The 21710-nt window shown below is 34.5% G+C and overlaps 4 protein-coding genes across 9 annotated transcripts; 2 read left to right on the top strand and 2 right to left on the bottom strand.

The window, feature by feature from the left end:
- The first annotated feature begins 5093 nt into the window (after positions 1-5093).
- LOC105160377 (L-serine--phosphatidylethanolamine / L-serine--phosphatidylcholine phosphatidyltransferase) lies at positions 5094-12375 on the top strand. Of its 6 annotated transcripts, none has more exons than XM_011077737.3 (13): positions 5094-5564; positions 6948-7142; positions 7328-7393; positions 7517-7576; positions 7990-8080; positions 8333-8387; positions 8538-8617; positions 8718-8834; positions 8940-9024; positions 9685-9776; positions 10277-10530; positions 10612-10700; positions 10784-11059. In XM_011077737.3, exons 2-13 carry the CDS (start codon positions 6979-6981, stop codon positions 10909-10911), a joined length of 1281 nt encoding a protein of 426 aa, XP_011076039.1. In that variant the 5' UTR covers positions 5094-5564; positions 6948-6978; the 3' UTR covers positions 10912-11059. The 6 variants fall into 6 exon arrangements, 5 of the variants coding, with proteins under 5 accessions (XP_011076039.1, XP_020552177.1, XP_011076049.1 ...); XM_020696518.2 differs by having other exon boundaries at positions 5094-5568; XM_011077747.3 differs by lacking the exon at positions 5094-5564 and adding an exon at positions 5588-5701.
- Positions 11723-13686, bottom strand: LOC105160370 (palmitoyl-acyl carrier protein thioesterase, chloroplastic). The gene is made up of 6 exons (XM_011077709.3): positions 13072-13686; positions 12838-12971; positions 12623-12736; positions 12377-12545; positions 12217-12285; positions 11723-12138 (listed from the first exon to the last, which is right to left on the bottom strand). Exons 1-6 carry the CDS (start codon positions 13441-13443, stop codon positions 11797-11799), a joined length of 1200 nt encoding a protein of 399 aa, XP_011076011.1. The 5' UTR covers positions 13444-13686; the 3' UTR covers positions 11723-11796.
- A 1995-nt stretch (positions 13687-15681) lies between these two features.
- On the top strand, positions 15682-18517 carry APG2 (Sec-independent periplasmic protein translocase). The gene is made up of 4 exons (XM_011077696.3): positions 15682-16018; positions 16978-17285; positions 17580-17870; positions 18122-18517. Exons 1-4 carry the CDS (start codon positions 15754-15756, stop codon positions 18329-18331), a joined length of 1074 nt encoding a protein of 357 aa, XP_011075998.1. The 5' UTR covers positions 15682-15753; the 3' UTR covers positions 18332-18517.
- A 37-nt stretch (positions 18518-18554) lies between these two features.
- Positions 18555-21710, bottom strand: LOC105160349 (uncharacterized). The gene is made up of 4 exons (XM_020694180.2): positions 21536-21710; positions 21282-21375; positions 20155-20364; positions 18555-19414 (listed from the first exon to the last, which is right to left on the bottom strand). Exons 1-4 carry the CDS (start codon positions 21608-21610, stop codon positions 18699-18701), a joined length of 1095 nt encoding a protein of 364 aa, XP_020549839.1. The 5' UTR covers positions 21611-21710; the 3' UTR covers positions 18555-18698.

Genomic DNA, 21710 nt, shown 5'->3' with positions numbered 1-21710 from the left:
TAGTGTCACATTTTTCAATTGAAATGACACTAAAGTTTAGGGGACCCCCCTCCCCCCCTTTTTTTTTCTTGTTAGAATAAGAGGTGAGTGGATCTTTGGGTGGGGGCAAACCAAACCCTAACATATCATGCATGTCTTCTTTTAATTTATCATCACAACTTGATCTTGGATCTTAGATTTGTATAATTCCAATAACAGACAGGTTGGTCAAAATCTCAAGAACCATATGGGGTTTTCAAAATCTTGTCATGTGGGGAGAATAGAAGACTAGATGGGCTTGTTGGTCTTTTCATATGGGATCATCAAATTCCTTCTAATGCCCATAATTCTTGCTTGCTACCCGTTTATGATTTGGGGAAATTCTAACACAAATAAAATTTGATTGGATCTAAATTAATTATATGAAAAGTCTAATATATTTACGGTTTGGTTGGTGTATTATTCAGATAAAGTAATCAATTATAAAGCAAATGTACAACACTTGCTCTGTGATTGATTTGATTGTACCATATTTAGTTTGAATAAGAATTTTTCTATGACTTGGTTGACAACATTTTTTTGAGCTTAAAAGTTATCATATATATTTGTGTCAATCACTTCATAATATCAATAAATAACAAAGTCATGAGCCTTTTAACATTAATATTATATAATTTTATTTATTTTGAAAATAGAAGTACGAAGAAATCGTTATCGACTCATAAAAAATGTGTATTTTGTCATGAAGTTATATGTTTTTCATTGTAAACAATAGTACGAGGATAGATTATTTTGTGTTAATGTTAAGGTAGCGCTAATTTGAAGTCCTTTGTCCTTTTATTCGAACACGAGTTTAGTTTAGTCAACTTTTGAGTAACAATGTGGACAAGTACTTTGAGGATGAAGATGTGATTTGATGCCATTCTTAACCTAAAATGTCTTCTGCCATTATGCAATTATTAATCATTTCAAGACTATTATTTTATTGACTTATGTCTATAATCATCACTTTGATTAGTCAAAGCATCTCCATATGCCTAACTTCACATGGGTTAATTTTTCTTTTTTCAAAGTCGTAATCATAGTCATCTTCTTCATTATCATGCCCAAAATCTCATAGTTCAAGTTTAAGTCGAAAGGATCAAACTCCAACCCCCCCCCCCCCCCCCAAACAAACAAAAAGAGCTCAATAATTTAGGATAAATTATATTTTACCTTTCAAATTATATCTATTTTATATATTTTTTCATCTAAATATATTTTTTTCAACTTTACGAAATTTGCAAGTTACGATATATGATCATTTTCTGATTGATTTTTCTATTAAAAAAAAAATAATATATACAGTGCACATGTGATATTTAAAAATAAATTTTTCTCCATATATGTATATATGTACTGCACGTGATATTTTTTTAACATAAGAATTGATTGAATTTTGTAAACTTGACATGGTAAGTTGTCACAAAAAAATTTAGATGGAGTATAAATGAGTGTAGTTCAGATAACAAAATATAATTACTCAATATAGTTTGATATTTGTATTTTTTAAAATCATTTTTATGGTCCTATATATTAAGTTTTTTTTTTTTCAATTTAATTCCATTCATTATGATTTTATCACTTTACATCTCATTACTTGAAAATTTTCTCAAGTTTCACCCTCTCGTACATTTCTATCCAATAACTAACGACGCCATTAGCAGTGTCACCTACATTATTTTACAATTTTCATTAATTAGACAAATGCACTCACGAACTAAAAGTGAGAAAATTCTAAATTTATGGGATAAAATGTGAGAAAATCGTAACAAATATGACTAGATAAAAAACAAATCCTAACATATGGGACCAAAGATACATTCTTCATTTTAAAATATAAATAATAATGAAATATATTAATCATTTCAAATGAAATACACATTCAATAAAATTGAAAATATACAAAACCCACAATTATTTTGTTCAATGAATTTTAACTTAAATTTTACCACTTGAACAAGAGTCGACATATTTCAACCTCTTCCATCTATCTATATATATATATATATAAGACGCCGCAATATTTTTCTTTACGTCCTCATGAATACACTTTGCCGTTTATTAATTTGCATTAATAGTTTCATGTTAATTACTCTCAAATTCTTGGAGGAAAAATAAAGCCACAAATGAAACGTGACTATGATATATATTAATTACTGTTAGGAATATTGAAAAGGAATTTACATAATTAGCGATATATAGCATAGAGATAAATGCTACCAAGTTGGGCATGCATCATTAAATGGGAAATATGTCCTTCCTCGTCATTAATGTGCCCACATAATAACTTTGAATCAAATATTGTCTTATGTTGATATCATGAAATTGGGTCATTGCAATACCTTTCACTTGCCTTTTTAGATATACATATACGTTATTTATTAATCATATATACATAAATTTTTATGTATTGAGGTTTTGTGTAATTATATATAAAATTTTTATAATTTAAAAAATTATATTTAATATATTAAAATTTGATTCAATCTAACAAATAAGTACATTCGTTAGTTTATATTCATCAATTTTATTGATATTTACCCCGATTGACTTAATACTGATTTATTCAGGTCAAATAATTTTTTTATGATCAAATTACAGTAAAACCTCTATAAATTAATAATTTTGGGGCCATGAAATTTTATTAATTTAGAGAGGTATTAATTTATCGATAAATTAATATTTTATTAATTAAAAGAGAGACTTTTTAAATTCAGCAAATTTAGTACATATGTATTAAAAGAATATGAATTCATATATGTGTTTCATTGATTATATTCATGCATCAACCAATTCTTTGTAACTAATTAAATATATTCATGTATCATATCAATTCATTGTATACAATTAACTATTATATTCATGGACGCATGTACCAATTCATTGGAATTACTTAAATATACATGTTTACATTAATTCGTTACACTTAAATAACTATTATAGCCAATTAAATATATTCATGTATGATGAATGAAACATATACTATATAAATCTTAATATGAAAATAAAATAATTCATAACACCCAACCATGTCTTATCATCTAAAAAAAGCATCGCAAAATTTTCCATGAATGATCAAATGCGTAAAATACAGACTTCATATTTTAGCCAATTACCATAATATTTATGAATTATTAATTTAGAGTTTTAATGGGACCTAATATTTATAAAGGAATTTTTCAAAAAATTATTATCTTATTATCTTATCGAATTTGATGATTTTTTACAAAGGCCCATGTCAGGACCGGAAGATTTTATTATTTTAGAGAGTTTATTAATTTATAGAGTATTAATTTATAGAGGTTTTACTGTATCCTTATACAATTTCATATATTAATACATGTGATGAGGTATATTTTCACTGTTATAAGAGTAGTTTAGTGAGAAAAAAATTATTTGACCTGCAACAAATCAGTAATAAATCAATTGAGGGTAAATATAAATCATCGTTCAGTTTTTTTTGCCAATATAAACAAATTTAGTGAATTTTGATTCATGGAAGGACCTATTTGTTAAACAAAAGTAAACTTCAGGGGTACCAAATATAATCTTTTAAATCACAGAAGGTGTATGTGTAATTATACCAAATCCCATTGGAGGAAAGTATAATTATATAATATATACTAGTTATTGTGGCACATCGTTCCTACATATATATAATAAATAATCTTTCATATTTTAAAATATATTATGTATAATAATAAAATATATAAATTAGTACATTACATTAATTTCAAGCTGCCATAGAACGGTGAAATTAGTGTTGGGGAGGAGGGGTGACAATTTCGGAAAGAGCACCTCAAAATTGCATGGAATTGCAGAACGAGTTGTCTCCGGCCCAAGATTTGCCCAAAACTATGGGTAAAAATGCAACTACAACAAGGCAGTTTCCACTACAATTTTCTAAATTCTAATAAATATTCCACAAATAACGAATTAGAATATTGAGAATTCTGAAAAAAAAAATCAATTTAAATTAGAATTTTTCCTATAAAAAACTGTTCATCAGCTTTAGTCCAAAAATAATAGTTGAATTTTTTGTTGCCAACTCGATTCATATTATATCATTTGATTTATTGGGTTTTTTTTTTCAATAACTCTGTTTATTATTATTAAACCATTTAGTACATCTAAATATAAATATGAATTAAATACATCGGCACTTTTATATCAAAGAGCATATTCGAAGGAAACAATAAAACAGTACGCTGTTATTAACAGTGAATTATAAACCCACTTTTGTGAAATTCGAATATATAACTTTTTAATTGTGAGAGTCGACATATCACATTCCTAACTTCGTCCTATTATTTAATTTTTCTTGTACCAAACAATTCGTAACTCCTATTGCCGCATCCACGGGGAAGAGCAAAGCGGACCATCAAACCTCAACTCCACCCCAAATCATTTTATATAGATTGGGTCCGCAAAATATTAAATCGTATGAATAATATTCTGCGGTATATTGGAAATTTCAATATTAACATAATATAGCTTGTATTGTTGCTTATAAATTTACTGAATTTGTTGATATTAATTTAAATAAACATAAAAATTCTTAAAATAATTGGGATTTATGTTTTCGAACAACCTCGTGTAAATCTTATCACGTGAAAATAATAGTAACTATTTGAAACTTTGGAGCCTTAAAGCTTTTATGACTAATAATTGTGGCATATTGTTATGTATATGCATAATTTTTTAAAAAATTAATCAACATGAGATATTTATATAAATTACAGCATTAATTTTATAGAGTAAAAAAATACCAAAAATATATAGTAAGATAATAAGTTAATATAAGTATTCTGATTTATAAAAAAATATTGAGAAACAAAGATAATAAATAATATTGGAGAAATAAATAAAAAAAAAAAGCCCAGAATATATAGGGCAAAATAGTCATTCTGAGATGCCAGCACACATCAATAGGGTGACAATTAATTTATTCCCTGAAATTATAGGATATCCTACCATCACCGCCGCAGGCTAGGGTGGTACAACACCCCCCCCCCTCCCCCAACCCCCACCGTTCCTCGTCCCATTGGGTTTTAATTTTCATTTGTTGTCCAACATAATACACATACATACAACAAAGGTTAAATTTTTAAAATCTTGATTCTCTCACTTCTTCTCTCTTCTTTCTCTCTCTATAAAGTTTTTGGTTTGACCACCGTACCGTTTTTAACACATCGCCTTTTCGCCGCCCTGCTTTGCTGCCATTGAAATATTAAGCTCCCACCTTTCATTTTCCGCTTCCGTGCTACTTACTATTAGCATTCCCTCACTTTTTCCTGCACGGACGCACTCACTTCTTTACTCTTTCTATTCAGTCTTGAAGCAAACAGTGTTAGTGTTGGTGTTGGTATTGGTGTCTTCAAGTCTCAGTTATCTTTTAGTAAAGCTACCCACCCATTATTATTGTCTTCTCCTCCTTTTTTGCTCTCAAATCGATAACTTTCTATCTGGGTTTTGATCCGACGGCTGAGATTCTTTTCTTTTCCAATCGGGCTGCTGGGGATCGCTTGTCAGCCTTTTTCTACGTGAGTAAGGAGAAAAAAGAATAGGGGATAAATTTGATACGCTATCTTACTAATCATTTTTACATGATTAATTGCTGCCACTAACATTTTTACGGATATGTATGCTTAGACGTATAGTATAAGAGGACTGCGCACATGTATTTACGGTGTCACCCTTTCCACATATAACAATATACATGGAGACTTCTGCGCGTGATGTTTTTTTTTTTTTCTTTCTGTTAATCTTTTTTGGGGTTGTGTAATTTTTCGCATGCAGGGGACGTAATTTTTGCTGTGTTTTTTAGTACCGGGGCCTCGTTACTTTGATGGATTAATCGAGTTTTCAATTGAAAGAAGACTTTCAAACTCTTAATTTGAAGTTTTAGTGGTGTTTTCATTTGCATGCAATGAATGACTTTACCAAATTATTTATTGAGTATTGTTCAATTTAGGGGCTGATGGTGACATCAATTTTACCCTTTTTTTTTGTTTTTTATCTTGTTGGTGAAAAGTTGGTTAATTTGAAACAGATCGGTACTGTTTATGAGTCTTTTGCTGTTCCCGGGTTAGAGAAGGCTAATTAGGGTTTGCAAAGTTGCCATTCCATGTAAATTAAGAGGATGATTTAGTAGCACATCCGAAACATCTCCTTTTTTGGGCCTTTCAGTAACTAGTTTGATTGCTTGTTACTGTTTGGCTTTTCTACTTATTTTAGTTGGTAATTACCGGTATCATTTAAATAAAATTTATTTTATTCATAGTGTTACATTGTCATGATTTATTATTGAAACACAATGTACATAGTGCAAAAGCTGCATAAAACTGTGAACTCTTTGGAGCTAGTGTGAGTCATTTTGTGGTGTGAATTGATGCTTAGCATAGGATGCAAAACGGAGAAGTTTCAAACTTGACCATAGAGGTTGCCCCTGCTGTGTGACGCATTCCTTATACTTGACTTGTTCAGAGGTGCCATCTTGAGTTCTTTTAAACCATTTCTCATGGTCATTGATCATGAGGTTTGTTTTATCGATTATGTTCAGTGGGAGGCAGAAGAGTTAAGTTGGTTGTAGGTCTCTAGTTTTCTTGGGACTTTAGCTTTGGTTTGGATAACAACAATTGAGTGATATTGACTTGTAATGGCTGATGGAGAGTTAATTGGGGCCTTTTCATTATACTACCAAGATGTTATTTTTCTATGAACCTTGTCATATGGATAATTACAATTTTTATCATCTCAGGTATCTAAGAGTGCATGTCATTCACTTGCAAAATTTGGTTCCAAATTGTATACTTCTTGTATCAATTTTCTTTGTTATTGGACAATCTCTTCTAATGTCTTGTATCAACTAATGATATCTTTGCAGAATATTATCTGTCTCTTGATTTTTTTCTCTTGATTTGCAGCAAGTGCTCAGAATAATTGATTTTCTGGGCCATGGAAGTGAATGGTTATCGAAGAGCTAGGCGGAAGGATCTGGTCACTTACCAAAATGGTGATGTGAGCACATCAAACACTGAAGATGAGCTTGATCCGTGGATTGCCTGGGCTTACAAGCCCCGTACCATTAGCTTATTACTCATTGGTGCATGCTTTCTTGTGTAAGTCGTTACCTCAATTTGTTTTGTGTTTTATAAGGTTTTTGACTGGTTATTGACTTGTGATATGTTGGTTTTTCGTTAACTTTACAAGAGGAAAACAGCATAAGATCATAACTATGACGTGGCATCAGTTGAGAAAAGTTTCATTGATGTCCTAATTTTTCTATTTGAAAAATTCTTCCCAGATGGGCAAGTGGAGCTCTTGATCCTGAAGGCAGTTCAGAAAACAATCTTGTCACCTCAGTAAAAAGGTATCTTATATGAACTCCTCTACCACACTGCATTGTCAAAGTTCTACTTCGTTCTTCCTTCTTCCTTCTTGTCTTACATGGCTTTCTTGAAAACGTTGTAACCATTGGTTGCTGCATTTTTAGGGGTGTATGGGCAATGAGTGCGGTATTTCTTGCTTATAGTTTGTTACAAGCTCCTTCCACGTAAGTTCTTTACTTGCTTTTATTTATTCAAATGTTAAGTTCATTGTGCTTGCTTTGAGCTAATTAGATATTTGAATACATCCTTGATTTTCCTTTCACTTGATTGCTGTTTTGTTGTCTTGGATGAAGAAAGTGGCCGACAACTAGTTTTGATTGCATTGTAGTAAATAACGGACCTATTATCTAACAAACATTGCTTAGTTTTATCAGATTTTGAATGGCGTGTCAAAATTCACAAAATATTTCAGAGTGGTACGTGTCACTTGTTAATAAGCTACTTCTGTAAGAAAATGCTAAAGAGGAGCACCTTCACAAAGATTGGCATAGATGCTTGAACCAATATGTTAACCTATTTATTTGTTGTTGAAAACCTTGTTGTCCATTTCTGAGAGTGCTTGTTTTCTTATTAACAGAGTACTTACCCGACCGCATCCTGCAATTTGGCGCCTTGTTCATGGAATGGCAGTTATTTATCTCGTTGCATTAACATTCTTACTCTTCCAGGTTAGGTTTTTGGTGGGCACTTACTCTACTTTTGCCTATTTTAGCTGGAGTTTATGGTTTATGTAGAAAGAAGCTCTTTGTCAGGTGTATTATGTTAAGGATTTTTGGTGAATGATAATATATGCATTATTACATGGTCCTAAGTTGGCATGAACTCTGTTAACTTCTTTGTGCTCAAATGTATACGAGTAATGCTGTTTCACAGTCATTTTCTATAGGTTCTGACCCACCTATTCATTTTTCTTATTTCAGAAGCGTGATGATGCTCGGCAATTTATGAAATTCCTGCATCCTGATCTTGGTGTTGGTATGAGTTTTGTCCTGTTTATTCTTCCAATGAATGTACTTTTCTGTTTTGGCAGTGGTAGTACATGTTGTCAATCACCCTATTCTTATGGACTATTAATCACCATACTTTTGTGCTAGATCTTAGTTCTATGCAATTTCTCTGATGCAGAACTTCCGGAGAGATCCTATGGTGCTGATTGCCGGATTTACGTGCCTGAAAATCCAGCAAGCAGGTTTAAGAATGTTTATGTATGTTACTTTTATTTTCTCATGTCTTGGAATTTTCTGTTTCTTGTTATGTAATAAAGATGCCTCTGGATCTAGACCCTTATGTTACTTCTGTTTTTAGGAGACACTTTTTGATGAGTTTGTTCTGGCTCATATACTTGGATGGTGGGGGAAAGCTATAATGATCCGCAATCAGCCTCTTTTGTGGGTACTTTCGATTGGCTTTGAGTTAATGGAGGTAAACTTCTATCGCCTGCCTGCTATTTTGTTCTTTATTCAGTTTGAAGCAAGCTATACATAGATCTGTTCTGTTCATTGAGGTGATTTTATACTGGTTTTTCAGGTCACTTTTCGCCACATGTTGCCAAATTTCAATGAGTGCTGGTGGGACAGCATTATTCTTGATATATTAATCTGCAACTGGTTTGGTAGGAATTTTGAGCTCCTCCTTTTACGGTCATGATGCATGGATTTAACTGTCAATGCGTTCTTTTAGCACTTGTTTATTATTGATGTGCTCTCATTGGTGTGGATCATGACCTTTTAACCTGGGGTTTCCCTAGGCTGATACATAGTTTCGGTTGTTGGATGATCGTCTTAGGCTCACTATCCTTGTGATTATATATTGAGGATTATACCAACCCTTGCCCAGAGTCATCTTATTGTTTATGTTGCCTAAATAGTTTGTAAACATGAAAGACTGACATTTTCATTCATATCCTTGTGTAACATGTGAAGTAAGCTTTAGGGAAGTAAATATGGTGGATTCTTGTCTGTAAGTGTTCTAATAGCACAGATTTGGAATTCCTGTGGCATTTATTTGGTAACTACAAAAAAAAATTGGTGATTCCAATGTTACCGCAAGTTCCATGGGAGACATCTTTTTTTATCATAATAAAGCAAAAAATTAGGTGGAAGAATGTTAAACAACTACAGGTGTTAGGGTATGCATACTGGATTCCACTTTGTCAAGACAGGTATTGTAAACCCCCCCCCCCCCCCTCCCTCTTCCAAGACCCTCTTATATCTTGTGTACTGAATTTTAGTATGAAACTGCACTTTCATGTGTTAAAACCTCTGCTCTACAGGTATTTGGGCTGGAATGCGTACTGTTCGGTATTTTGATGGTAAAACTTATGAGTGGGTTGGTATAAGCAGACAACCAAACATCATGGGCAAAGTATGTTGGTTTTGCAACATTTTCTTCTATACTTCTATTTCATTTTCTTTAATTTGCTCTTAGATTTTCCATGTATTTCATTCTTCTTTTCCTTCATATAGCTTTGCGTGATCAAGAATATGGTATCAAGCTTAAAATATTAAGTTTTCTTGTTAACCAAATTTAAGGATATAGCTAGAGTAAAATACCTTCTTTTACGCCAATGATTCTGTGACATAGAGCAGATTTATGCTTTTCATCTATTAGTTTTGCCATGGATTAACATAACCTATCCATGTATAAGTGTTTCCATTTCAGTTTGTTTAATTTTGGAGATTGTTTATGTGGAGATATCATATTCATATATGTTTCTAGATCCAAGTAATGAGTTTAATTTCCTGATTTTGTGAAAGCAATGCAAGTCAGTGGTGGGAGAAACTTTTGTCTGTTCTCTAGAAACAAGCTACTAATAGTGTACATGAATTAATGGCAGGAACTTATTGGATCTCTTAAATTTTCAGGTAAAAAGAACACTGGGCCAATTCACACCTGCTAGGTGGGATAAAGATGAATGGCACCCTTTTCTTGGTCCGTTCCGATTTATTCAAGTTCTCAGCCTTTGCATTGTTTTCTTGACTGTGGAACTCAATACGTTCTTTCTGAAGTTTTGCCTTTGGATTCCTCCTCGAAACCCCCTCATCATATATAGGTTGGTTTTGTGGTGGCTTATCGCAATACCAACAATTCGGGAGTACAATTCTTACCTACAAAACAGGTGACTCCTCTTCCTCCATGCTTCTTATAGTGCAAATCTTTTGGTTTCTTACCATTTGCTCTTATTATTTCATTGTATCAGAAAAACAGTGAAAAAGGTGGGAGCATTTTGTTGGCTTTCTCTTGCTATTTGCATCGTGGAACTGCTTATTTGTATCAAGTTTGGACATGGTGTGTTTTCTACTCTCTGCTTCCTTTATTAGCAAATCGTTAGGAGTGTACTTTACTCATTATTAATACTTTTCCTCTTCCAGGACTGTTTCCTAACGCCATGCCCAGGTGGTTGGTTATTTTTTGGAGTTGTGTTGGGGTCGGGCTCGTGATATTTTTGGGTGCATGGTCATGGCAATTGCACAGATCAATGAGGATAAAGAGGGAATAGGGTTCAATCTTTTCTATGTGTTCCACTTTCCTTTGAGGTCTCAAGTTTTTCTTTTTCTTAGGTAATTAACCTTATTGTAAATACCCGTCATATTTATAGCTGTAAATGTCTTCTCTTCTAGGTTAGATCTCATAATTTTTTTTGTCAACCTCAATTCTTTTAATTTAGCATGGCCAAATGTCATCCCCCCCCCCCCCCCCACGGAAGTTGCAATTTTAGTTAAAATTATTAGCCTGGAGCATAGCTTGTGGCAAAGCATTTTCATCGAACTCTTCAATGAGTATTTTTAATAAACACAGCCTTTCCTTAGTCTTGGATCCTATTTATGTTCCAGATTAAATGGAAATAAGACCAATATAGTGGTAAGAATGGCTGATCGTTCATATGTAACTCGTTGGCAGTCTTAGTCAAATTGGCTTAAATGGCGACAAACATGCTCTGTTTACCATCTTTCCATTTTCTTAGCATTGCTTGTTTCGACTTTTCGTTGCTTTTATCAAACCCTTTGTCGTCTACTTGATAGCCTGATACCACCCACTTATACTGCATTTTCCTCGACTCTTTGTTTATTTATAAGCAGACAGTTAGTTGAATATTTAATGAGAATATCCGACAGGGATACAGGTTCGCTAATACAGGACAACCAATTTTTCGAGGATCCTAACTGCACAAGAATCACACACCTTATTCCGTAGATCTTACTTGTACAACTTTTCTTGACTTTGCAGCTGTGCTTCACTGCTTGCTTCCAATGAACTTGAACCTCAGAATTAACATATTTATTTGTACATCCTCATTCCATTTTCCGACCAGGTCGACTCGTTGAAGGCTGGCTGGATATTCTGTTTCTTGGCATATATATACTCGTCAGTGTGACATAATTTTCTACGGAGGAAATGGTATAGCATTGAGCTTTGGCTTCCATGTGGTCTTTCCCCTCACTATTTCTTCATTTTTGGGCTCTCCCTTAACCTGCAGTAGGTGAGTGTAGCTTAATGGCCCCTGATCTAAGGACCCCAGCAATCCATTTCCCCCAAGAATTTCTGAAGATAGTGAAGAATGTCCATTCAAACCAATGTGATTACACTGCTGAATCCCAGTCTTTATCAGTCCATCTTCTTGAGGCTCACAGAGAGATTGCACCACATCTGCAATCCCACACTCTCTTCTGTACTCTAGTATTAAATCAGCCAGCTGATGGTTCTCCAAGAATTCATCAGGGATTGACTGAAATGATCATTGCAGCTTTCAAGATTCAGGCTATTAGGATGAAAGAATCATAGCAAATTTGAGTTCGGTAGTTACCTCAAGCATCCATCTAACGTACTTCACGTTATTTACATGATGGTTCATGTCAAGATCACTTCTCTTCGGCTGCAAAATGGACCAAAACTAAGTAGTATCAGTTGAATGATTCCATATGACATGCGAAGTTAAAAAAGTTTGATTGCACATAGTTTATAACCTTCAAATCTGAATGCACATAGCGCGCACTACTGTCCAGTTTGTATATTTTTTCAGGGCTTTCTTCTTTGATTGCTTGCTTCTCAATGAACCATGGTGAAATTTCAGCCCTTACCTCATCTGGCATTTTTGATAGACGCCTCGTCTGCTGGTTCATCATCACCCATGTACTGTCACAAAATCATAGTTTCCGTTAATATATGGATAACATGAAAGAACACATGAGAAGAGGGTCGATGTTTTGTACCTTGTTGCACGAGCAAAAACAAGCCCCGTGGCTTGACTTCTCAGTAGCCAGTCTCTCCTCATCCCATTCTTCCCTGATGCTCCAACCCATGTGTCTATTTCCATTACCTCGCCCCTGTTTTTGCACACACACACACAGAGCTTGTCACTTACTAGTTACTATATATCAAAGTAGATATTGGTGGATGCTGGAAAGGGATGGTGAAAGTTGTATACCAGATTGGATAATGATCAACCTGAACTTGCATTCTTGAAACAACCCAAATAAGATTGTTTCTCATCATTCCATGTGTGGCACCGAACCCGTCGCCTAAAAGCCCCGACATCCATACATGATTCAATGCTGTTTCCTGCATGAACATAAAACTCCCTGACTCCCTTGAAGACTCTGCATGCCAACACAAAACAATTTTCTTCAACTATGCAAAAACTGGAATTCAGTTTCATCACCTGGAGCAAGTTAAGAATGCTCTCAATTGTCGCGGTTTTATCAGGGCCGACCTCATAGGACCTTATAACAACTGTTTGTCTATATCCAACGCCTTCTTCTACAATCACTCCCTGACGATACGGATCGACCAACTGCTTCTTCGTCGGGATGTTCTGTCGAACCTGCTGCTCAAACATGTGCACACTTGCAGAAGCATCGACAGAAGTGACTGCAGTTTCATGATCTTGGCTCAACAAATCCACCTTTGCTGGGGCAAAACTATTACTCCCATTGATTTTCACACAGTAAAGTTTCTGTTTATTTGATTCTTGCCCACTTTTACTACCAGAAAAATGAGTAGAGAAAGGCAACCGGTGGGAAACTGAAGCCATTCTTGCCTAGTTTGTGAACAGGGAAAGTGTGTGAAAGAGTTCTTGAAGTTATGTAGTGATTATATAGTCACTGTGCGGCGGACAGGACTAAAATTCCTGGAGGAACAAAAAAGGGAACTTTGTTCTGAATTTGGTCATTTCAAAGGATGTCTGATGTCTGTTGATTAATGGTCTCTTGTGGGATCGTCGCTTAGCAGCAATCGACGCGTTTAAATAGGACATAAACTCATTAGTCATTTATTATTTAAAGTTTGGCTGAACTCTAGTTTCCTCCCCATGTTATCCCTAGAACTTAGGCTTGGCATTTTCAATTAATCCAAGCTTCTTTTCTTTGGTTTGCATGGAACTTATGGCTCCCTTTTAGTGTCTGGATGCCTCTTGGGAGTTAATTTTTTACTGAAACCTTGAATGAGAAGCTACTCAAATGAGTTGATTAAGTTACAAAACTATGTTATATTTCATATTGTCTTTTATTGTATAGTATAGTTGCAGGTCAAGTATATACTTTTGACGGATCGAGTCACTAAAAAAAGAAGAGAAATGTATATATATATATATATATATGTATCGTGATATGGTTTATATATAAGGTGAAATATTAAATTAAATTTTGGGAATTTTATAAGTGAACACATCTAGTTGAAAAATATAAATACATGTGCAACTATTTTGCGCTGAGATTGAGTTAGGCTACCAACACCAAACATGATATAGCCGGCTAACATGTAGTGTCATTTATGTTATTAGGTGGAAGATCGTGCGCGACGGCTACTAGCATATATTGTGCGACGGCTATTAGTATAGTATATAGTTGCTAATTTGGATCAAAATTTATGATCTTTTAAAGAGCAGTGATCGCGATCTAGTATGATGCAATCTTCTAAGGGGAGGTGATTCACAATCTAGTATGATTATCTTGGATGTTTTGGTGGACTTTGAAAAGAGAAAAATATATTAGGCTAGTTAGGATGGTTCTTGGCGAAAACCCTCCGATACCTAAATGAGCTTAAGTTCGAGATGGTAAATGACGATATCAAATAATAAATGTGATATCGAGTAACCTTAAATGCCATGGAACAGAATATTTATAGGACTAAGCGTGCCCACCTTTCGATCTACGTGGCATCATCTTAAGTCATGAATTGTCAGATGATCTATAGTCTAAATCTCGGGTCATTAGAATGAGAAAAATGTGACCCAATCCGAAATAGAAGAACACAAATCCTAAGATTCCAATGATATTTTAGTATTATTAAAATGTTATTCATCCCTTTTTCTAAATGAGTATAATACAGCTGCAACACTCTTAAAATGTGAAAATGCCTTAGACCTTGCTAATGCAAATTTTGTTGCATATTAGTTGCCATTTTGGAGACTACTTACAGTCACTGCTCATATCAATCTTCCTATATAGGTGGTAGATTGGGAAAAATGAATACGTGTGATGTGACATTTCTATGCATTTTCATATATTTTGCATGGGAAATTGGCTGAATGTGTTTTTCAAGTTTTGCTTCTGTTGTTGAGTTTCACTTTATTCTTTTTATTTAATTATCAAAAAAATAATAATTGATTCCTTATTTTGTTACAAAAAGAATTTTTTGGGGGGGAATTTATGTTCATCTTATTCTATTTGCTTTTGGCAATTTTTTTTTCTTTTGTTGAATAATTGGAACATGATTGAAATCTTGATTTCAGAATGAAAATCTTTTTTTATGTATGATGTTATTGTATTCTGATTAAAATTTATTATATATATATATCGTATTTTTTATACGTATTGAATGTGTGTTTTGAGGTAGGCAAATTAAGTTTAAGTTTTTGAAAAATTTATGTTTTTATTTAAATTTTTTAATAGAAAAACTCATATTTGGAATATATTTAATTAAATATGAATGTTTTTCCTAATCTATCCTCGTACAGAAAGAAAAAATCTTTTATACCCACAAATATTAATTAATGACACAATTATATTAATTTTTTATAATATTAAAAATGCTTTTCAATTGATAAAATAATTTAACTTATTTAATTTTATATTTTATATTAATTAATAATATTTTTTTCTAATTTATTTTAAAATATTAAAAAATAATTTATTATATACACGGTAACAGATTGTAACCGTCTTGTGTATTCCACTAAGGCCACAAGCAGATAGAAGCGCACAATAGAAATTCCACGTAATATCCACTATGATGCGCAAGGTCCGGCACGCAAAATATCGCCCACCAAGCGCACAGGGGCCAATCATCTTCTTCCATTGCGAGTGATTGCGAGCCTCATTTTTTGTTGCGAGGGGCAGGAGCCATGGGGAGCACAGGAGCTCTCATCTTCAAACCCCAGCTCAACAATAACACCTTTTGTTTCAAATGCTTGAACTCAATTGCCTCGTCAAAACCTATTTTGAACATCAAGCAAAGGAGGCCCAAGTTGCTGGGATTCTCAAATAAGAAGCATTTCAAGAAATTCAGCAGAATAGTTTGCTCTGCTGTCGAAGATGTTGCTGATAAGCAGCGGGAGATTAGCAGTGGCAGTCTTAATGGAGCTGGACCTGCTGTGGAGGAAAGGCTTGGTAAAGTAGAAATCTTTTCCTTTTTTATCTCCTTCGTGTTTCAATTTTTTAATGCTGTTGTAGATTACTTGAATTCGACGCTTTTATTTTTGGGTTTTATTAGACGGGGCTGGTTAAAATTTGCTGTATTTCGGTGTATCTTGACCTGGTTGTGATGATTATACAAGGTTTTCAGATAGGTGGTGATATTCGAAATGGCTTAAGATTTTTATCTGTTTGCTGCGTCGAGTTTATTTTTATTGACTATGGTGTTTTGTGCACGGAGTAATTAATTATTTTTCTTGACTATAGTATTTTGTAGAATGTAATGATGAACCTTTCTTGGATCAAGTTCAACTAGTTAATAAGTGAAATTCGTGGAACATAATCTTTTCCCTATTAATTGGGGTTCATTAGAACATAAACCCTAAGGGAAGTTTTAGGTATTGAGATATAATACCAGCACTTAACAAAAAACATTTGGCTGGCCAATGAATTTGGTGTCTCAGAATTTGGAGTTGAATGTCCATCTATGGACATCTGGACTTGTTGTACTTTGTCCTCAACATTTTATTCTTTGACTTGTCCACCCCGTATGACTTTGTAAATATCAAATAAAGTTCAGCAAATAAAAAGGATTAAGCATCTCCCAAGAGGTACCACTAAAACTTAAATGTTCTCCCTTGCAACGTCATTTTAATCGATCTGGCTTAACAGCTCATCTGTGGTGCGGTCTGTTGATCTGTGCATGGAAGCTACTTCTCCATCATATTTCCCCACGACACTTTTGATCAATCTTACCAATAAGCTTATAACTTTTGGCTTATGCACATTGTATTGGCAGCTGTTGCAGGGTATTTTCAATTTTCTTTCTTTAATTACTATTTGTTGTAGTTGAATTTTCTGAATTGAAGCAATTTTCAATGTTGGACAGACATTATTGTCTTCAGATTCTAAGATTTCTTTTGATGGCATTACAGATTCCAGCGATGAGTCAAGTGAAAACCCTTTTCTGAACAATAAGGTAGATGATGGAGGAAATTCTATTTACAATTTTCTTTATCCTAGTAAAGAGCTACTCCCAGATGATAAGGAAATGAGTATATATGACCATTTAGAGGAATTAAGAGACAGAATCTTTGTATCTGTTTTGGCTGTTGGAGCTGCTATAGTTGGTTGTTTTGCTTTCTCAAAGGATCTCATTATGTTTCTTGAAGCTCCAGTTAGAGCAGAAGGTGTTCGGTTTTTACAATTAGCACCTGGCGAATTTTTCTTCACGTCTCTGAAGGTGGGTCCTGTGCTGATTTTTCTTCAGTATTTCTTGATATATTTATTCAGTTAACTAATTATCCTCGTGGAATGTTTTAATATTTTGGTTCGTGTTTGTCCAAGAAAACTAATTTCTAAAGACATTTCAAACTATGTTCAACATAATCCAAGCAAACTTTGAGCAGAACTTCACCTTTTCATTTTTGGTGAGGGTGTGGCATATCACCCATCTAAGAAACTTTATTCTCAGAACTTGGTATTCAATGTTTACTACGCATGTGTAGACTAAAAGCAATATAATCTTTTTATGCAGGTGTCAGGATACTGTGGGCTTCTGTTGGGAAGCCCAGTAATCCTCTATGAGATCATAGCTTTTGTTGTTCCAGGTTTAACAAAGGCAGAGAGAAGATTTCTGGGGCCAATTGTTCTGGGGTCATCAATCCTTTTCTATACTGGCATCCTCTTCTCTTACTATGTTCTTACTCCAGCAGCCTTGACATTCTTTGTTACCTATGCGGAAGGCGTTGTTGAGTCGCTTTGGTCTATCGATCAGTATTTTGAGTTTGTCCTTGTGCTTATGTTTAGCACAGGATTGTCTTTCCAGGTAAAGTTTTATGTGCGTTAATTTTTCGTGCTGATTATACCACCACAGTTAGAAACTAGCTCAATTTTTAAAGGAAGACAAGATACATAAGGTTTGAATAACCTGTGTGGACAAAAGAAAGATGTCTGCTCAGCTACAGTTGTTCTTTGAGTAATTTATTAGATCTCCAAATCAAACATTCTTGTACCAAGCACAGGAATGTGTTAATTTCGGTGATTGCCAGTCTTCTGACATTTTTCGACCTTCTTCAGGTTCCAGTTATACAACTGCTTCTTGGACAACTTGGTTTGGTTTCATCGGATCAAATGCTGTCAATTTGGAGATATGTGGTGGTAGGTTCAGTGGTTGCAGCTGCTATACTCACACCATCAACCGATCCTCTTACTCAAATGCTCCTGGCAGGCCCCCTTATGGGTCTTTATTTGGGTGGTGCTGGTATTGTTAAGGTTCTTGGCCGATGAGCTTTTGGCAGGCAAACAGAAACAACTTGCTCCTCAGATTCCCCTATACAAGCTCTATACAGCTAGTAAGACGAGTGGCCTGGGAAACGATTTCCTTTTGTTGAATATATACGAAACTATCCTGTACCTATTATTGTTTTTGTGACTTTACAGTTTTTGTATAAGGTAGTTTTAGTTCAATTTCAAGTTCTCGGAGTGCTGTCATAGAAAATGTATACAGCTCTTGTAGAAACATGGGAGTCTTGAACAACTAAGCAGTCCAATTAAGTTGGTTGGTGCGTACTATATGAAAATGATCTATAAGAGAGAAATTAATTCCCTTCACCTTTAACACACTCAATAAAAGCTAGACAAGTCAAACTCCTTTCTAATTGCTTACAACAAGACTCTCCAGTTCTGGGACAAGATCAGTGGCGCCTGGACAACCCAGTTCAAATTCCAACTGCCTCAACGAACTCCTCAAACCAGTGCAAGCCTTGCTAAAATCATCTGTAAAACCTTTAAGATTTTGTAGTTCGGTTTCTGTTTCCTTAGTGAAGCTTGAAATTTTTTCCAGAGCTACCTTAATTGCAGAAATTTCTTGTGGTGGGTAAAGGCACGCCCCCAGCTCATCAACCTGTACTCCTAATCCTTGGCAGAGTTTCAAAAGTTTTTCCAGAGAATCAACTGAAATGGCACAACCATCAGAGTTTTCCTGCTGAAGCAATGCGGTAATGGATCGAATTAGTTCTTTAATAACCACCAGTATTTCAGACAGGATGGCGGTAGCTAACTGCACGATTTTCATCTCTTCAGGTGACAAATCATTGCCCAAATCTTCGTCGCATGAATCATCATCGTCATTGGATTTGTCTACTGCTTTCGTCGAACTCTCACCAGAAGATTCATCCGAGGGGTCAGAAGAAGCTGGCTTCAGTTCCTTCATTTCCCGAAGAACATCTTTCATGGAAACAGCAACTTGTGTCATTGCTTGTCCAATTGCTGTAACATTTGTGGCGGGAGTCTTCTTCAGGGCAGCGCAAGCATCCCAGACTGCACCTACAAGTCGTGGGATAGAGAGTTTCTGAGCTTTATTTTGTGATCCTGCAAATTCATTTAGGAGAACAAAATTACATATTGATGTACCAGTTAAGCAGCCGCATTAGATGACAAATGATAAGCTATATGAGTAACTAGAAACAGAAATCATCATGTAGACTCAGCTTCCACAGTCTTGAAAAGTTTGAACTCCATTGCGTTCTTTCTAATATAACATGTTTATACTGGGCAGAATTTAGTAAAAGATCCCTAATATCAATTGTTTCTTCCAATCAGGTTGAAGTACAGCAAAAGCATCAAACCATTAAAAGATAGACATGTCATTTTTGTTCAAAATATAAACTTTCCAGTTTATTGTTAATTGAGGACACAAGAAATTTAGCCTGATTCGCCAAAGTATGTAAAAACAATCTCAAAAGACAATTCTCATTGCTTCTACAGCACCCTCTTATCCCCCATAAAACAAGGTTCAACAAAAACACAGAGTTCTAAACAAATGGACTGAAAAAAGATTTTGTAAGACCAGGTTCTTATTTGCAATTCTGAAGTCTAAACAGTTACATGCTCTCTTTCTCTCTGTAAAGTTTTACATGTATCAGGTTAATACTTTACTCTTCCTATGCTCTCTTTCTCTCTGTAAAGTTTTACATGTATCAGGTTAATACTTTACTCTTCCTATTACCAAACCTTACATGATGTCTGTTATACACTGCGACATATATATGGTGTTTGTCCTTGTGTGTGTCTCTGTGTCTGGAAGAGAAAGCAAAAGGTACCACACGTACCATATGAAGAGACTGCTTCCTGTAATAGCAAGAAGCTGCTGTCAATAACTTGCTTTACAGTTCTATGAATGCAAGAAGAGAGGGTTGGTCCTGCACCCATTGAACTTCCATGAGAGAGTAAAAGGAAACCTTGCAACATATTGAAGTATGTAGCCATGTTTTCTTCAAGGGCTTTAACTCCAGGGGTCTCTCCAGTGTAAAGCATTCCAACTGCATTACGAACAAGATGATGCAATAATTCACAAAAGAATGCAACATAGGAAAGTTGGAAGATGCTTCTTAGTTAAAAGAAATGATGGGGAACGTCCTAGTTACGAAATTTTCAAGGAGCTGCTCTTATAAAATTTAAAGAACAGAAGTAAAAGACAGTACGTATCATGTTCTATCTCAATTACAGTCCAATTATTATTGAAAATGGTTCAAGTAAGTCGGTGTCGATATGATAATTAGTTACTCACTTGTACATAAGTTTGTTATTGGTTATATATCAAAAGGCATTGATAATTGATAGGAAAAATTGTGTATGAAACAATAATTGCAAAAGGACGATATGAATGTCAAAGATGATCAAAGACTCAACTTGCATGGTTGCATGATTACTTATTGACTCCAATTAATCAACTAATTTAAAGACATGTAATCATAAGTGGCAGCACGTATTGAGCCATTCATTTTACTAATACACAAACTCAGACAAAGTCCGAGTTGATTATGAAACATTTTCACTTGTAGACTGGTAAAACAGTATGCTTGAAACACACAGTTTTCAACTTTTGCTAGCTATTAAAACTAAAATTAGCTTTTAAGATACCAAAAGCAATAAGATAAACTGAAGTAAACAGAAAAAACAAAAACAATAGGAATTGGACTATTTCATCCTTTCTAAGAAACAAAATAGCCATAAAGTCTAGTTTATAGTTACGCAGTTCAACACTGCCATATTCCACAAAGTAAGAACAATACGATTATGGAAAACCCATCACTCAAAACCGACGAAGATCATATTTTTACACATGCAGACACACACACACACACACACACAGTTGAACTAAATCAGAATTTCAACTGCAACCCGAAATATAGAACAATGGACATATATATATATAGAGAGAGAGAGAGAGATAGACCAGTAGTAGCTTGTTTGGAGACTTGTTCGCCCATCTGAATGACCTCCTTCCAGCCGACTTTGTCAAGGGATGAGGCTGGTGTTTGATCCAGCATCTGCATAATACCCCAGTAAGAATTACAAAACTACAACCAAACACCAAAACCAAACAGAACCCAGAACAATTTGTTGATTAAAACTGATAATATCTCACGAAAAATGTCAACATTCCATTAAAATTTAAACAAACAAAAGCGGTAGTTCTTGAAGAAAAACCTGAAAAGTTTCATGTATGGTGTTGAGGTGCTCGTTCAGAGCTCGGGTCAGTTGCTCTCTCGCTGCTTTCCCCATCTCAGCAACACCAAAACGCTCACTCTGTGTGGAATTAATTGTTCACTGTTAATTTCAGGGTTTTTCCTCTGGTTCTTGAAAAGTACTTTAAAAAAAAATA

The sequence above is a fragment of the Sesamum indicum genome, linkage group LG1 (assembly GCF_026168435.1).
Source record: "Sesamum indicum cultivar Baizhima isolate 11 linkage group LG1, ASM2616843v1, whole genome shotgun sequence".
NCBI classification, from domain to species: domain Eukaryota; kingdom Viridiplantae; phylum Streptophyta; class Magnoliopsida; order Lamiales; family Pedaliaceae; genus Sesamum; species Sesamum indicum.
Note: the sequence above shows the minus strand (reverse complement) of the source record. Positions and strands in the feature narration are given on the sequence as shown.

Excerpts from the sequence above, each read along its gene's own strand:
- LOC105160377 (XM_011077737.3), top strand. The coding sequence starts at position 6,979 with ATGGAAGTGAATGGTTATCGAAGAGCTAGGCGGAAGGATCTGGTCACT. Across the intron at positions 8,388-8,537 it reads GCATCCTGATCTTGGTGTTG|AACTTCCGGAGAGATCCTAT; the intron begins GTATGAGTTTTG and ends TCTCTGATGCAG. Across the intron at positions 10,701-10,783 it reads TTGTATCAAGTTTGGACATG|GACTGTTTCCTAACGCCATG; the intron begins GTGTGTTTTCTA and ends TTCCTCTTCCAG.
- LOC105160370 (XM_011077709.3), bottom strand. The coding sequence starts at position 13,443 with ATGGCTTCAGTTTCCCACCGGTTGCCTTTCTCTACTCATTTTTCTGGT. Across the intron at positions 12,737-12,837 it reads GTTGATCATTATCCAATCTG|GGGCGAGGTAATGGAAATAG; the intron begins GTATACAACTTT and ends GTGCAAAAACAG. Across the intron at positions 12,546-12,622 it reads GTTTTTGCTCGTGCAACAAG|TACATGGGTGATGATGAACC; the intron begins GTACAAAACATC and ends ATTTTGTGACAG.
- APG2 (XM_011077696.3), top strand. The coding sequence starts at position 15,754 with ATGGGGAGCACAGGAGCTCTCATCTTCAAACCCCAGCTCAACAATAAC. Across the intron at positions 16,019-16,977 it reads TGCTGTGGAGGAAAGGCTTG|ATTCCAGCGATGAGTCAAGT; the intron begins GTAAAGTAGAAA and ends ATGGCATTACAG. Across the intron at positions 17,286-17,579 it reads TTTTCTTCACGTCTCTGAAG|GTGTCAGGATACTGTGGGCT; the intron begins GTGGGTCCTGTG and ends CTTTTTATGCAG.
- LOC105160349 (XM_020694180.2), bottom strand. The coding sequence starts at position 21,610 with ATGGGGAAAGCAGCGAGAGAGCAACTGACCCGAGCTCTGAACGAGCAC. Across the intron at positions 20,365-21,281 it reads CTCCAAACAAGCTACTACTG|TTGGAATGCTTTACACTGGA; the intron begins GTCTATCTCTCT and ends TTCGTAATGCAG. Across the intron at positions 19,415-20,154 it reads GGAAGCAGTCTCTTCATATG|GATCACAAAATAAAGCTCAG; the intron begins GTACGTGTGGTA and ends ATGAATTTGCAG.